Genomic DNA, 14,639 nt, shown 5'->3' with positions numbered 1-14,639 from the left:
CCCCCCAAAAAGGAAAATATCAATAAATAAAATAAAAAATAACACTGAAAATAACTGAAAAAAACGCATAATTAATCGTTATGAACACTATGTGTACAAGCAGGGCATTCGGGCACATCCTTCCCCCTTGCCCTCCCAGCCTCCGGGTGTGCAGGGAGGCGCAGGGCTGCAAACTCTGTGCCTGAGACCTCCCTCTTTCCACGCCAGCTGCTTGGAGCCTCAGTTTCCTTCACTCAAGGCGTGGATGCGCCGTCATAACTGTTCATCTGGTGGGATTACCCGGCGGATCACAAGAGCTGAGAGCAGGCCCAGGCCCGGTCACACCCTGAAGACAGCTATTATCGTAGGCCTTTCCCGGGAGACAAGATGCTGTTTCTCTGCCTGCATGTTCCTTCCTCGTTCTGCACCGGGGGGGGGGGGGGGGGGGGGGGGGGGGGGGGGGGGGATGTCTGGTTATTTGTATCATTCTAGATTCTGAGCTGTAACAGAAACTCAAGTTGCTCACTTTAAAGGCCAGGGTTTCAGGCCTGGTTACAGGGTGGGGGCATTGGGGAGAGTTCAAAGATCCTATCAGGACTCAACCCTCCTCGCCTCAGGCTGGCGAGGCAGGCTGGGCTCCCAGGAGCAGGGCCCGCTCTCCAGGGCCCTGCACTGGCCCGGGCCTGCGCGGCACCTCCTCAGCCTCCCTGCCCAGGCCCTGTCCTGGAGGCTCTCACTTTTCCAGGGCTCGGGCCCAGGTTTCACACAGAAACACTTCCCTGAAAGCTCCAGAAAAGGGGCCTGATGGGGCTTTTATTGGTCTGGCATGGTCACGTGCCCACACTGAGCCAATCGCTGCCGCCAGAAGGCTGGGGCGAGCTGATTGGCCAGGCCTGGGGCACGTGCTGGGGTGGGCAGGCCGGGCCAACCACCTGGTCCTGGAGGAGGCTGGGGAGGAGGGGCCCCAGGCCCTCGCCCCCCATTATTTGACCTCTTGGTCAGGCCTCCCTTATTCCAGGAGCCCTCCCCTCTGTGCACCCACAGCGGCCTGACATTCATTTCTCCACGAATATTTAACAGGTGCTAGGCACAGAGCAGGGGGTCCAGGAGGAACCCCAACAATCACAGGCTGGAAGGAGGGGGTGGAGGCAGCAAAGGGAGCTGAGGGGGGTGCTCTGTGCGGTGGGAGAACGAGGCCTGAGAAGCGAGGGGATTTCTGGGAGGAATGTGGGCTCAGCTGAGACCAAGGGGTGACCGCTGGATTGGGCAGCAGGGAGGGTGCGGTGACCTCGCAAGAGTTGCGAGCGGGGACACAGCCCTGCGGGGCGGGGTGAGGAGGCTGGGAAGGTAGGGAGTGGAGAAGGCAGGAATAGACGCATTAAAAAAAAATCATCATTGTTGAAAGTATTACATGTCTCCCTCCCCCCCCATCAACCCCCTCCAGCCCACCCTGCCCCCGCCCTCACCACTCTACTGTCTGTGCCCATGGGCCACGCATGTGTGCACACACGGTCTTTGGTTGATCACCTCCCACCCACCCTCCCCGCCTTCCCTCCAAGATTCCGCACTCTGTTCCATGCTTCCATGTCTCTGGGTCCACTCCGTTCATCAGTTTATTTAGTTCATAAGATTCCACATATGAGTGAGATCATGGGATACTTGTCTTTCTCCGACTGACTTATCTCACTTGGCATGATACTCCCCAGGTCCCTCCATGCTGTCCCAGAGGGTGAGAGATCCCTTTTCACTGCTGCATAGTATTCCACGGTTAGACACACCTTTGGCGTTTCCTGTCGGGGGAGCAGAGAGATGGGAGGAGGCAGGAGGACATGTAGGAGCAAGGGAGAATTTCCCCACTCTTTTTGAAAATACTGCCCAGGGGGACGGAGGCTGACGGCTCAGGAGAGCATAAAGGGGAGGGCAGCAGGGGGAGGGTGCCCGAGATCAAGCTCAGGGTAGGAGAGCCCGCGGGGCGGGTGGGTGCCAGGCTGGGAGATGTGCCCGTCTGGGGACCGGAAGGTGAGAGGGATACTATGTGATGGCTTCCGTTTTTTCCACTGAGGAGGGAGGTGAGGGCTGGCGCTGGGTGTGAGGGAGGGCAGGAGGGGCTGTGAGGGGTGGAAGGCAGGGGAGAGGGGGTGAAATCTTAGTCTCAGAGTGGGAGTGTCACTGAGAAACGTGGGGAGCTGCTGACTCTGCCCGTTTGCAGTTTATCACACATTCCCAATCAGAAGGGTTGTGTGTACCCCACCCCCACCCACCCCAGCTTTAGGCGGGGCAGGAGGGTGGGAGGGCTTCCCGTGGTGGGAGGGAGGAGGAGCTGGGAGGGCCAGGAAGTAGGTACTGTTATCTGTTTCGACGACGGGGAAGCTGAGAGGTTCAAGGCCAGAGTCGTACCCAAGTGGCCTTGGGATCAGACAAACTAGTACAGGGCCTGTTAGGTGTTCCCACGTGTTTGTTGAGAAATGTGAATGGTGGGACAGCCCGGTGATGCACCCACAGTCCCGTCCGGACGCCAGGCAGCCCCAAGCCTGGAGTTGGCGGGTGGGGCTGGTGACTTCCTACCCTAAGACGTGACTCAGGGTTACCTGTGCCCTTGTGGGCCGGTCTTTTCGGAGTCCAGGGGCAGAACTTCGCAGACACCCACTGAGCATCATGCTCTCCGCCCCGGTTCTCAAGCAGTGCTCACTTCCAGAGAAGTCACAGCCCTGAGCCGGGCGGCCCAGCCCCGGGGGATGCCACCTCAGGACCTCTCCCCGGCTTTGCTGTCTACACCTACCCAGGCCAGCTGGCAGGGGGTATGCCAGGGGCTCACCCCTGCACTGCCTGGGGCTCTCCAAGGAGAGGCTCCCCTGGAAGGGCAGTCCAGGGCCATGGGCTCTGAACCCGGTGGGGCAGGGGTCCTCCTGGGGGAGGGCGGGCTCCCAGCCCTTTATCTCAAAAGCCGTTTAGGCAGAAGCGAACCCGGCCACTTCACTGAAGTTAATAATAATGGTTCAAGTTGAAAAAAAAAAACACAAAAAAAAAACCACCATAGAAGCGAACAGTAGTTATTTGGGCTATAAAACCATGAAACTCCAGATTTCTCCCTGTAGCTATTTATAACCCTGAGCTGGTGTAAACTGTCCCCATATTAAGCTCAGGTTTGAAGTAACTTAAAAGAAAAATAGCCGTCGCTGCATTTAAAAAACTCAATTACAGACCTCTCGCTTGCTAATTATGGACGAACAGCCTGGGGTGGGGAGGGGTGGGGGTGGGGCAGACGCCGACCCTCCAGCTCTCCAGTGGCCCCGGGCCGCCGGTGGGGTGGTCGGTCTCCGGGGCAGGGATGCCGAGGGCGGGGTCGGGCTCCCCCTCTCCGGGCCCGGGTGGAGGGGGAGGCCAGGCCGGCAGCAGATCCGGAAAAGTGGCTCCTGCCTGGGAGGAAGCTGACCCTCCTCCCCCAGCCCGGGCTGGGGATGAAAATAGCTTCTTCCTCTTTACCCATCCGGGCCCCCAGCCCGTTCCTCAGGTCCCCTCCCCCCGGGACGGGTCGGGCCCCGCGCTGGTCTCTAAGCGGCGTCGGGACCGCGGGGACCCTCCCGTCCGGCCTCGGCGGGCGCGGCGCGCCCCGCAACTCGGGCAATTACGGCGACTTCCCACCTCCCCCACCAATTAGCAGGACGGGCCCCGCGAGCGGCCGCACCGCCGCCTTCCCCTCCGGACACTGTCACCGGGGAACCCCGCCCTCGGCACCAGGGCTCCCCAGGCCCTGCTGCACCCCCGAACCCCTTGGGGAAAGTGGGGGCGCAATTAGTTTCTTTCAATTAGTTTCCTCTTTGTATAGCCCCATTCAAACTGTGAGTGTACTCCTCCGCGCGAGGGGGAAAGTAGTCCCGACCTTCCATTCCATTTCTGCTCTCGTGTCGCCCACATTTTACTTTTTGAAGCCGGCGGGCCCCTCGGTGGGGCCCCTCGGGGGATGTGGGGGCCGAGGCCGCCGGGGGTGCGCGCAGGGGAGGGGGTGGGCACCCCGGCAGCGGGAGGGGGCGGGGAGGCGGCGAACTCCTCGCGGTGCCGGGAGAGAGGGATCATGGGGCGTAGAGAGATTGCAAACCTCAAACCACGTACAGCGGGCGATACGCGTCAACCGAACCTGACCAACGGAAGCCCGAGCCCCTCCCCTCCTCCCGCCCCGTGCCTGGGATAGACGGGTGCGCCGAGCCAACCGGGAGGCAGCTCCCCGTCCAAATCCCACGAGAGCCAATGGGAGCGCGCGGGGGCGGAGCCGCTCCGCATCGGGTTGGGCTGCACGCGGCTTCCCCCCGCGGCCAGGCCCCGCCCCTCCCCTGCCTCCCGCCCGCTGCTCCCGGAGTAGTTGGAGCAGTGAAGTGCGGGCGGTGATGAGAGCGAAAGTTGCGCTCGGCTCGGCGCTGGGGGCTTGAAGCGGCCCCGCGCTCCGCCCGCCCGGGCCGCCCCCAGCCCCTGCCGCGCCCGCCGGGCCCCCGCGCCCGCCGCGCCCCCGTCCCGTCCCGTCCCGGCGCCCCCTCCTCAGGAGCCGGGGTCCCCGTCACTCTCGCGCGGCCCCGGCCCCCGCTGATGCCGACCATGGTGGAGAAGGGCCCCGAGGTGTCAGGGAAGCGGAGAGGGAGGAACAACGCGGCCAGCGCCGCCGCCTCGGCCGCCCCCGCCTCGGCCGCCTCGGCCGCCGCAGTCTCCGCCGCCGCCGCCGCCTCCTCCTCGGCCGCCTCGGCCGCCGCCGCCCCCAATAACGGGCAGAATAAAAGTTTGGCGGCGGCGGCGCCCAATGGCAACAGCAGCAGCAACTCCTGGGAGGAAGGCAGCTCGGGCTCGTCCAGCGACGAGGAGCACGGTAGGTGCAGCCGCCCCGCGCCCGGCCCGCGCCGCCCCGCGCCGCCCCGCGCCCGCTCACCCCGTGCTCTGCTTCCCCGCAGGTGGCGGCGGCATGCGGGTGGGACCCCAGTACCAGGCGGCCGTGCCCGACTTCGACCCCGGTGAGTAGCGCCCCGGGCCGGCCGGGAGCCGAGGGGGCGGAGAGCCCCTGGACAACTTTCTTTTTGTGTGTGCGCCCTGCCGTCCGCGGGGGGAACAGCAGGCGCGACGGGGAGGGAGCACGCCCGGCGTGGGGTGCCCGGCCGCCCCCCGCGAGTCCCCGGGACCCGAGGCCGCCCGGTCGGACACCCCTGGCCTGGGGGCCCCGGCGGTGGCCGGGCCGGACGGGCTGCGCCTCGGCCCGCGGGAGGGTGGCCGTGCCGGAGAGTTAGCATCCCGGAGCCGGGCCCGGGCGGCCTCGGACCCGGTGCGCCGGCGAGGGCTGCCCGGGGCCTCTCCCGCGGCGGTCGCCCCACGCCTCCGGGAGGCCCCGTGCCGCAGTCCTGGGACCTGTCTGCCGTGTGTGTCCCCCGGCCCCCCTTCTTCAAAGGGAGGGGTAATGGGAGACCGGGACCTGCGGGACTGGAGCCTAACCTGGGATCTCCACCCCAAGAACCCCCGCACCCCGGCCGGAGCGCTGCCTCCCCTCGCGGCTGCCCCGTGTGGAAGCCAGTGTCGAGCGGTACCGGGAAAACCCAACCAGACAAAGGAATCGGTCGGGTTAATGCACGCGGTTCTCGCCGTCTTCGGAGGTTGCCGGCGTCGAACCGGTTTCAGAGGGCGCGGTGTGACCACCCCTCCGCCCCCGGAGGAGACGCGGAGGCTCCGGGAGCCCGGAGTGGGCAGACCCCCGCGGGAGGGTCGCTGTGTCGGTCGCCCCGCTAGTTTCTTGGAGAACGGAAGAGCCCAAATGAATGCTTTTCCTTGGAAACGAGGCTGCAGGACACTGCGCGGATGAGGTCCCGGAGATCGGCCTCCGCGCCGAGGCTGCTGTTCAGGTGCCAAACTCGGGGTGTCCTTTGAAGTGGAAACGCGCGGGGATCCCCCGAGCGAGCTCTTGGGTGCCCTGGAGATGAGGGACCTTTCCACTCGCGCTTCCAGACGCTGGTCCCGGGCGTGAACCGCCGAAATGCGGGTAGTCCAGCGCCCGGCCTTCCCTTCCAACTCCGGCAGGGTTTGGTCCCCCCTCCCCCGCACCTCCTTTTTGGTCCCGTCTCCCGGACCGAGTGACAGGACCGGGCCGGCGCCTCCGTTCCCCGCGCGGCCGCCAGGGGAGCACTGCTTCTGGGCTACCGCTGACCCGCTCTGCATCCTGTAGGTCAAGTCCATCTCTGTGGCCGCTCACGGAACAAGGCTTTCCTGGGAGCAAGCTGGTCAGTTTTGGGTGCACTCTGGTTATGTTCGTCTGGAAAGCTTTTCTGAGAGAGCCCGCTGTGACTAAGGAAGAGGGCCTGGGAGGGGCGCCCCCAGGGGTAGATACCCGACCTTCCGGTGTGTGTCCAGCTCTGCGCTGCATTGAGCCTAACCTTAGAGTTGTTCTCTTCTTTGAAACGGCAACCGTCACAGGACTGGTTTGGAGTTGTCCTTGCCTGTTTGCGGGGACAGCCACAAGCAGGACCTGCCGCTCGGGCGGTGAGACTTTGGAAGAGTTCTGCCAGGTGTCTTACCGCCAGGTGACTGGGTCTGGCAGTCGCATTTCCAGATTGCCCGTTTGTGTTTGTGTTCATCTCGAAAGGCATCTGACGGGTGTGGGATACATTCGACCCTGTTGTGCCAGTCTGAGCAGCGGGTCACGGCCCTGCGTAGTGCCGGGCATTGTGGGGCTTACTGCTTCCTAGTGTTTCAGGTGTGTTCTCATCCAGCTTAAAGGCTAAGGGAGAGAGGACTTCCATTTTGGAACAGACTTAAAACCTTAAGACTATCCCCCCCCCCCCCCCCCCAGTACTAGTGAGGAGTAGTATGGATTGAGACTGTGATTGTTACTATTTCTCCGTGCCTGTTTTTTTTTAAATACATTTTTATTTAATTTTAGAGAGAGAGGAAGGGAGAGGGAGAGACAGAAACTTGGATGAGAAACATGGATGGCTGCCTCCTCACGCCCACACTGGGGATGGAGCCTGTAACCCAGGCCTGTGCCCTGAAGGGGAATCCAACCATGACCTATTGGTGCACTCAACCACTGAGTCACACAGGCGGGGCCCTGCCCGAGTTTTGAATGCATCTCTCTCTCTCTTATCAGAATTTGAACAGGTAGGTAAATGTGAAACTCATCAGAAAGGCTTTTTCCTCCCTGTGGTAAAGATGTGTGAGTGGAAGAAGTTGATTTCAATTTTTTTGAAGTCAGATTTTATTTTCCCCCAGTCTCCCAACTTGACCCTATTTAGCTTTAAAAGCAAATGGTTGAGACCAGGACCACCTGTTATTCCCTAGTATTCCAAGGAAAATTCATTCCTCTCATCCCTCGTAAGTAGTGAATGAAGTGGCCCTGACGTGCTGATTCAGCTCTTCTGATCTAATTAAGACGTAGACTAACTCAGTGGATTATGGCATAACTTGTAAGCATCTGTTTACAACAATAGAAAAAGTTTTATCAGTTCGATTTAAAAACAAAGCAGAATGCAGTCTTATACCTTCTTTTTTTGACATTGACTCTTTAAAAAAATTCTTTATTGTTTAAAGTATTACATATGTCTCCTTTTCCCCCATTGACCTCTCCCCGGCCACCCCACCCCCCAGCACATGCCCTCACCCCCCCTAGTGTCTGTGTCCATTGGTAATGCTTAATATGCAGGCATGTAAGTCCTTGGGTTGATCTCTTCCCCCCCACCCCCCTCCCCTGCCTTCCCTCTGAGGTTTGAGGGTCTGTTTGATGCTTCTCTGTCTCTGGATCTATTTTTGCTGTTTATGTTGTTCATTATATTCCTTTAACTGAGGCTTCTTCTTGCTGGTGTCTAGGCCAGCTTTCCCTTCCCAGTGCCACAGCCTGTGCTGATGTGTCGTTTCCGCTAGTTTAGTGACCACGGTCAGTAAGGGAGCCATGCTTCCTTACCCCATCCGTGGCGAGTTATCTGCTGGCAAAGCAGGCTTTGTTTGGACGTGAGTAGTGTTTTCTGAACAAAAAGGTGCGTGTTCCCAGTGAGCGTGCAAAGGGGAAGGAGCCTGGAGCCCGTGCATTTGGTGGGTCACGTCTTGACTACTCTTTCTGTCTGTTGTCTTCTCGCTGCAGGAGCGCAGGGACAGGGTTTTCGGGTTGACTCAAGCTCTGTTTTCTGAAGCATGTGTTGCTGTCGCCTTGTACCTGAGTTGGTTTTCAGTATCACAGTTCACTAATAGTAAAATTAAGGCTCTTACAGAAGAGGAAATGTTAATGGTACATATTTTTGTGGTAATGGGCCTTTAAACATGCAACCCATATTTGGAACATTGAACCCAATAGATTTAATCAGATTTGAAATTGTGGTTGTATTGGTTCAACTATCACTTCAGAGTTGACTGGTATTAAAACATGTATTACACTTTACTGTGGAATAATTTTACTGAATAGGGCATCTTGATCTGCTTTTCATTTCTTTTTATTGGTGGTTCTATGTACCTCTGTGAGCACATTATTTTCTATGCGTTAGTTTCATTGTAAAAGTCAGTTTTATAGATATCCTAAAAGTCATAAGTTACAGTGAATGGTTTGTGAGTCAAACATACTTTGAAGCAGTCTTCACCAAAAGAGCAGTCAGGGTGGTGATGGATCCTGCGAGCGGTCACGTCATTAAGCGGTGTGGCAGGGAGACCCCAGAGCTGGCCTTCAGGAGGTGGGGTGCCCGGCCTCTGTGATTAAGACGGTGACAGCAGGTAGAGTTGGTCGTTTTATTCCCAGAAGCCTGTTTCCCGGGTCATGCATGAATCAGGTTCTTTTCGTCACTGAGAGTCTGTGGTTATGCCGGGTACAGTCACCTCTAATTTCATGTTTACTTCGGGAGCAGGACAGAGCAGACGGCGAGCTCGGCCGGAGAGAGTTGTGAAACCCGCTCACCTCCTCGCAGTGCTTCTTGCCACCTGTGTGCTGACCCTTGGGCAAGACGCTTCATTTTTTTGTTGTTAATCCTCATCCGAGGATATTTTTTCCATTGATCATTAGGGAGAGTGGAAGGGAGGCAGGGATGGGTAGAGAGAGAGACAAACATTGATGCTAGAGATGGAGATATACATCCATTGGTTGCCTCCTGCACACACCCTGACTGGGGCTGGGGATCGAACCTGCAACCTAGGTATGTGCCCTTGACCAGGAATTAGGAATCGAACCCATGAACCTTTGGTACTCTGCCAACACTCGAACCACTGAGGCCACCAGACAGAGCCATTTGTTGATTCTTGTATGTGCCTGACGGGATCAGACTGCAACCTGGGCATATTGGGACAAGGCTCTAACCAACTGCGCTATTGGGCCAGGGCTTCTTCCTTCCCGTTTTTTTTTTTTTTTTTTTAATTTCAGATCAAGTTTCTAGATGTACAAAAGAAACCTTGAATCCATCCCTGGGTCAGGGAAGTACACATTAGGTAGGTTGTGAGCTAGGGAGTTTTTTTGCTTTATTTTTATTTTTATTTTTAAAAAAAATATATTTTATTGATTTTTTTACAGGGAGGAAGGGAGTGGGATGGAGAGTTAGAAACATCAATGATAGAGAAACATCAATCAGCTGCCTCCTGCACACTCCCTACTGGGGATATGCCCGCAACCAAGGTACATGCCCTTGACCAGAATTGAACCTGGGACCCTTTTGAGTGCACAGGCCGATGCTCTATCCACTGAGCCAAACCGGTTAGGGCAAGGGAGTTTTTTGCTTTAAACTTGTCTTTGAGAGTTAATGCTTTCGAGGCACGTTCTATGGCAATCTTTTCTTCCATGGGTGATGACTGTGATTAAAAGGTTAGCTAGGCCCAGCCGGTGTGGTTGAGTGGTTGGTCATGGATCTAGGAACCAAGAGGTCACCGGTTCAGTTCCCGGTTAGGGCACATGCCTGGGTTGTGGGCTCAGTTCCCAGTGTGGGGCGCACAGGAGGCAGCCGATATGTGATTCTCTCTCATCATTGATGCTTCTCTCTCTCCCTCTCCCTTCCTCTCTGAAATCAATAGAAATATCCTATATAATAAAAGGCTAATATCCAAATTGTCCATTCCACCAGGGGGCAGGGCTGGCCAGCCAACCGCCCTTGGCCCCTCCCCCGGCTGTGCATGAATTCGTGCATCGGGCTTCTAGTATCTATAATAATAAAAGCCTAAGCGACCATTGCAACCGAACGGATGACCGAACAGGCTGCATGGGGCGACCAGGTTGGCAGGGGGGTCAGTGAGCGGCGACCAAACGACTGAGCAGCAGGCTGCGTGGGGTGATCAGGCTGGCAGGGGGGGGTTTAGTGAAGGGCGACCAAATGACTGAGCAGCAGGCTGCGTGGGGCAACCAGGCCGGCAGGGGGGTTAGTGAAGGGTGACCAAACGACCAAACAACAGGCTGCATGGGGCGACCAGGCCCGCAGGGGGGGGCAGTTGGGGCGACCAGGTTGGCAGGGTCGGGGGCAGTGAGGGTCGACCAGGCTGGTGGGGGGGGCAGTAAGGGGCGACCAGGCTGGCAGGGGGAGCAGTTGGGGGTGACCAGGCTGGCGGGGGGCAGTAAGGGGCAACCAGGGTGGCTGGGGGGGGGGCAGTTGGAGGGGACCAGGCCGGCAGGGGGGGCATTTGGGGGTGACCAGGCCAGCAGGGGGGGCAGTTAGGGGTGATCAGGCAGGCAGGCAGGTGAGCAGTTAGGAGCCAGTGGTCCCGGAATCTGAGAGGGATCCCGGATTGGAGAGGGTACAGGCTGGGCTGAGGGGACACCCCCCCCCCCCCCGCACGAATTTCGTGCACTGGGCCTCTAGTTTAATAATAAATAAATAAAAGCAATGTTAAGGGTCATTTGTACTGAAGAAATTTAGACTTACTCTTATTCATTTTCCTTGGTATTATAAAGTTCTGTGGGGCAATTTAGTTTAAAACGGTTGTTGGAGATGAAACATCAAAGTTCTACCTAAGTTACTATATTCTTCCCCAGTTTACCAAACTTTTAATATTTTCCTCTCTGCTACAGAGATTGTTTTAATTGACTTAGTTTAACCTTCACTTCCTCTGAGCCTTTCTTCAGAGGTTCCATGCATAATTTAAAAGTAAGAAATAAGGCTTCTATTTTGTTCCCTTATTCTAATGGAAAACAATGTTTGCTATGGAGTAATACGTTAGTGTTTATATTCAAACAGAGAAATCATGTCTGTTTGTCTGTTTCTATAAGCATAACCAATGGACTCAAGACCCTGGGTGTGTGTGTGTGTGTGTGTGTGTGTGTGTGTGAGGACGTGTGCCAGGGTGTAGGGGAGGCTGGGGGAAGGTCAATGGGGAAAAAAAGGAGACATATGTACTACTATTTATAATACTTTAAACAATAAAAAAAATCAAAAGAAATAAAATCAATTAAAAACAAACAAACCAAAAAAACAGAGACTTTGAAATCATGTTCTGGTGAGAGCTACTCTAGCAGCACAGTGAAAGTCTGAGGAAGGTAGGGATTGTGAATCGAATGCTGACTTCATGATTGGGGCTGCGTTAATAATTCTTGCAGAGCTAAATAGCAATTGTGCAAAATACTGTGATCCTAGAAATGACAGGGAGGGGCATAATTGCAATATAACAGTTTCATTTTGTGTTCCAGAAGCTAAATCTCTGGTTGATTTTTATTCTTTCTATAATATTTTAAAGTTGGTGTAAGGTAGCAAGTGTTTTGCTAAAATGTTTGAGAGAAATAAATATTTTAAAATAACATTGAAGTTATTAAAACCCTAAAACTACTTTTTCAAATTAGTCAAATTCTTTAAATGTGTGGATCTTAATAAAAATTGCACACCAGACCCAACTCTTTGAAATTTCTCGATTCCTTCCCTCAGAGTAATGAGAGAGAAAATGATAATGTCCGTATAATCCAGCCTTCTTGTGCTCTAGACATGGAAAAGGAGACCTAGAGGGGTAAAGTGACCTGTATGTCTGTCTTTGGAAAGCATCTAAGTATGAGATTAGAGGCATTTCAGGGAGACCTGAGGCCATGATGAGGGCGAACCTCAAGGTCTTTCATTGCCAGACGTTCCAGAGCCTTGTTCCTGGTGCAGGAATTGGGAACAGTAATATGTGTTCATCACTTTATTTATTTATTTATTTATTGGCTCATTCTTACCCGAGGATATTTTTTCCATTGATTTTTAGAGCGAGTGGGAGGGAGGGAGGAAGGCGGGGGAGAGACAGAGAGTGAAACATTGATGTGAGAGAGGCACATTGATGCAGGCGGCAGCTGATCAATGATTCTCTCACATCTTTGATATTTCTATCTCTCCCTCTCCCTTCCTCTCTCAAATCCATAAAAAATATTAAAAAAATGTTCAAATAGAACAGAAAATAGCACACACAGTTATGTGGCCGCCATTGTGATGGACACTTACTGTTTGGCCATGTTTGCTTCAGTGCAGCTGAAGCTGATGCCTTCACTCTCTCCCTCCTCCTGTGAAGGTGATGGATGTTATTCCTGTGATCGTTCGTTTGTATCCTCTGAGAAGCAGGGGACAAAATAGAATTACCGTATTTTCCGGCATATAAGACGACTTTTTAACCCAGGAAAATCTTCTATACGCCCAGTCGTCTTATACGCCGGAAAATACGGTATATGTACAAGAGATGCACAAGTGTAAATGCCTGTGGAGGATAGAGAGTAGAGCAGTGGTTCTCAACCTTCCTAATGCTGCGACCCTTTAATACAGTTCCTCACATTGTGGTGACCCCCAACCATAACATTATTTTCGTTGCTACTTCAGAACTGTAATTTTGCTACTGTTATGAATCGTAATGTAAATATCTGTGTTTTCCGATGGTCTTAGGCGACCCTGCTAGCGGTTCTCAACTTGTTGCGACCCACAGGTTGAGAACCACTGCTGTAGAGCCTAAGACCATCGGAAAACATCTACCCCACTCATTGAAATCTGATAATTTTAGCCTAGAATTTTAATTTTCCAAAGGAGGATAGTATTTAAAAAATGAACTATTCTTTAAAATAAATTATTTAAAAATTATTACTTCTAATTAATGTACTTCTGTGAAAAGTGTAATTTAATAGATATGTCTCACTCTTGGACTGCCTTGGACTTCTATCTTGCTGCAATGCAGTAAAATGAGTATTTGTGTGTTTGAGTGTGTATGTATTTCCTGTTGAAGTATTTCTTATAGAAATTTCTTTTATTTTCTATTCATTTTCAGCTAGATGCCTTTTTTATTTTTGAACATCTGGCGCTTTTTCTATGCCATATATTGATGCTCTAAACTGAATTAGAGCTTTATATATCAACTGGTGAACTATGGTTTTGAGCCTTGCTTGATGTTCTGCTTGCTTAGCAACAGGTCAGTTTCCATGGCGTTGCTGTTTTACACACCACTGTCAGCGGAGCTGAGAGGTTAGGGGTGGGGTGCAGGCCCCTTACCCTGCTAAAGCAGCTATAAACTAGAAGAGCTGAGCTTTTATTTAGTTTTGCCTATTTACGTTTCTAGATAATTTTTAAAGTAGGAGTCTTATTGATGTAAAAAATTTTAAAATGACACTTTCTGCCTTATTAAGTGCAAGTGGCAGTGGCAAAGTGCAAGTGTTGATACCAATGACGTGTAGATTCTACAAACTTTAATGCAGTTGAGACAAAGCTAACAATAGTTAATTCAGCATTCTTAAAAGCATGCTGTTTCTACCTCTGTTGGACACATTTGTTGGTTGACTTTAATTGTGAAGAAAAAACACCAATAACTTAAGAACTTGTATGAAATTGGAACTATCCTCTGGAAAAGTAAGACAGGATGTAATTGTTTTACAGTTTTTAGCTTTTCAGGAACATAATTACCGTTAAGACATGTCTATTGCCTTGCTTTTTAAAAAAAATTATTGATTTCAGAGTGAGAGGAAGGGAGAGAGGAACAATAACATCAATGAGGAGAGAGAAGCATTGACTGGCTGCCTCCTGCAACCCCCTCTCCCCCCAGGCACGTGCCCTCACCTGGAATCGAACCTCAGCCTCCTGGTTCATAGGTAGCCGCTCAGCCCCTGAGCCATGCCGGCCAGGCATCACATTCCAGTTCTGTATGTGTTTTGTATGTGTTTGAGGAAATGGTGGACTGTGTGTACTGCTGGTGATCTAAGAACACGAATTTTCCTGTTACAGGATATTACACTTACATAGTTCTCCTAAACATTTAGTACATTTGCTTTTTTGCTTAAGGAAAATTTGAACGTATAGAAAAAATAGAATGTTAATGAATCCTATATGTCCAGCAACCAGATTTAATAATTGTTAGAGTTTGGCTTTATTTGCTTAATAAAATGCTTGTTTGGCTGCAGTTGAGTACATTTCCTTTTGAGTGGCACGTGCACATGACAGAAAAGCAGTCGTACCTCTGCTAGACTCCGTGCCGGGGGTACTTATCCTTCCACAGCGGAAAGCCCGCGCCCGGAGAGGGGGCCTGTGCTCGGAGAGCGGGGCCAGTGGGAGGAGGGGCTGAAACTGTGAAAAGCAGAGCTTGCGTGCCATAGGGCCCTTTAGGTGGGTCTTGAAGGACAGATGAACGAAAAATACTTCAGACTGAGGGAGCCACATGCTTATTATTTATTTACTTTATTTTTAAAATATGTTTTTATTGATTTTGGAGAGAGAGGAAGGGGGAGAGAGAGTGAAACATCAGTGTGAGAG

General features: G+C 53.3%; 1 protein-coding gene across 1 annotated transcript in view; it reads left to right on the top strand.

Annotated features, from left to right (window-relative positions):
* Nucleotides 1-4,330: 4,330 nt before the first annotated feature.
* The window catches only part of RCOR1 (REST corepressor 1), a 96,652-nt gene continuing 86,343 nt past the window's right edge, over nt 4,331-14,639 (top strand). The window contains exons 1-2 of the mRNA XM_054715722.1: nt 4,331-4,831; nt 4,914-4,973. Of these exons, the coding sequence (XP_054571697.1) occupies nt 4,558-4,831; nt 4,914-4,973 (334 nt within the window). The 5' untranslated portion in view covers nt 4,331-4,557. The remainder of the gene's footprint in view (nt 4,832-4,913; nt 4,974-14,639) is intronic.

This window comes from Eptesicus fuscus, chromosome 5 (genome assembly GCF_027574615.1).
Source record: "Eptesicus fuscus isolate TK198812 chromosome 5, DD_ASM_mEF_20220401, whole genome shotgun sequence".
NCBI classification, from domain to species: domain Eukaryota; kingdom Metazoa; phylum Chordata; class Mammalia; order Chiroptera; family Vespertilionidae; genus Eptesicus; species Eptesicus fuscus.
The sequence above is the reverse complement of the archived record's forward strand: the minus strand, read 5'-3'. Positions and strand labels throughout refer to the sequence as shown.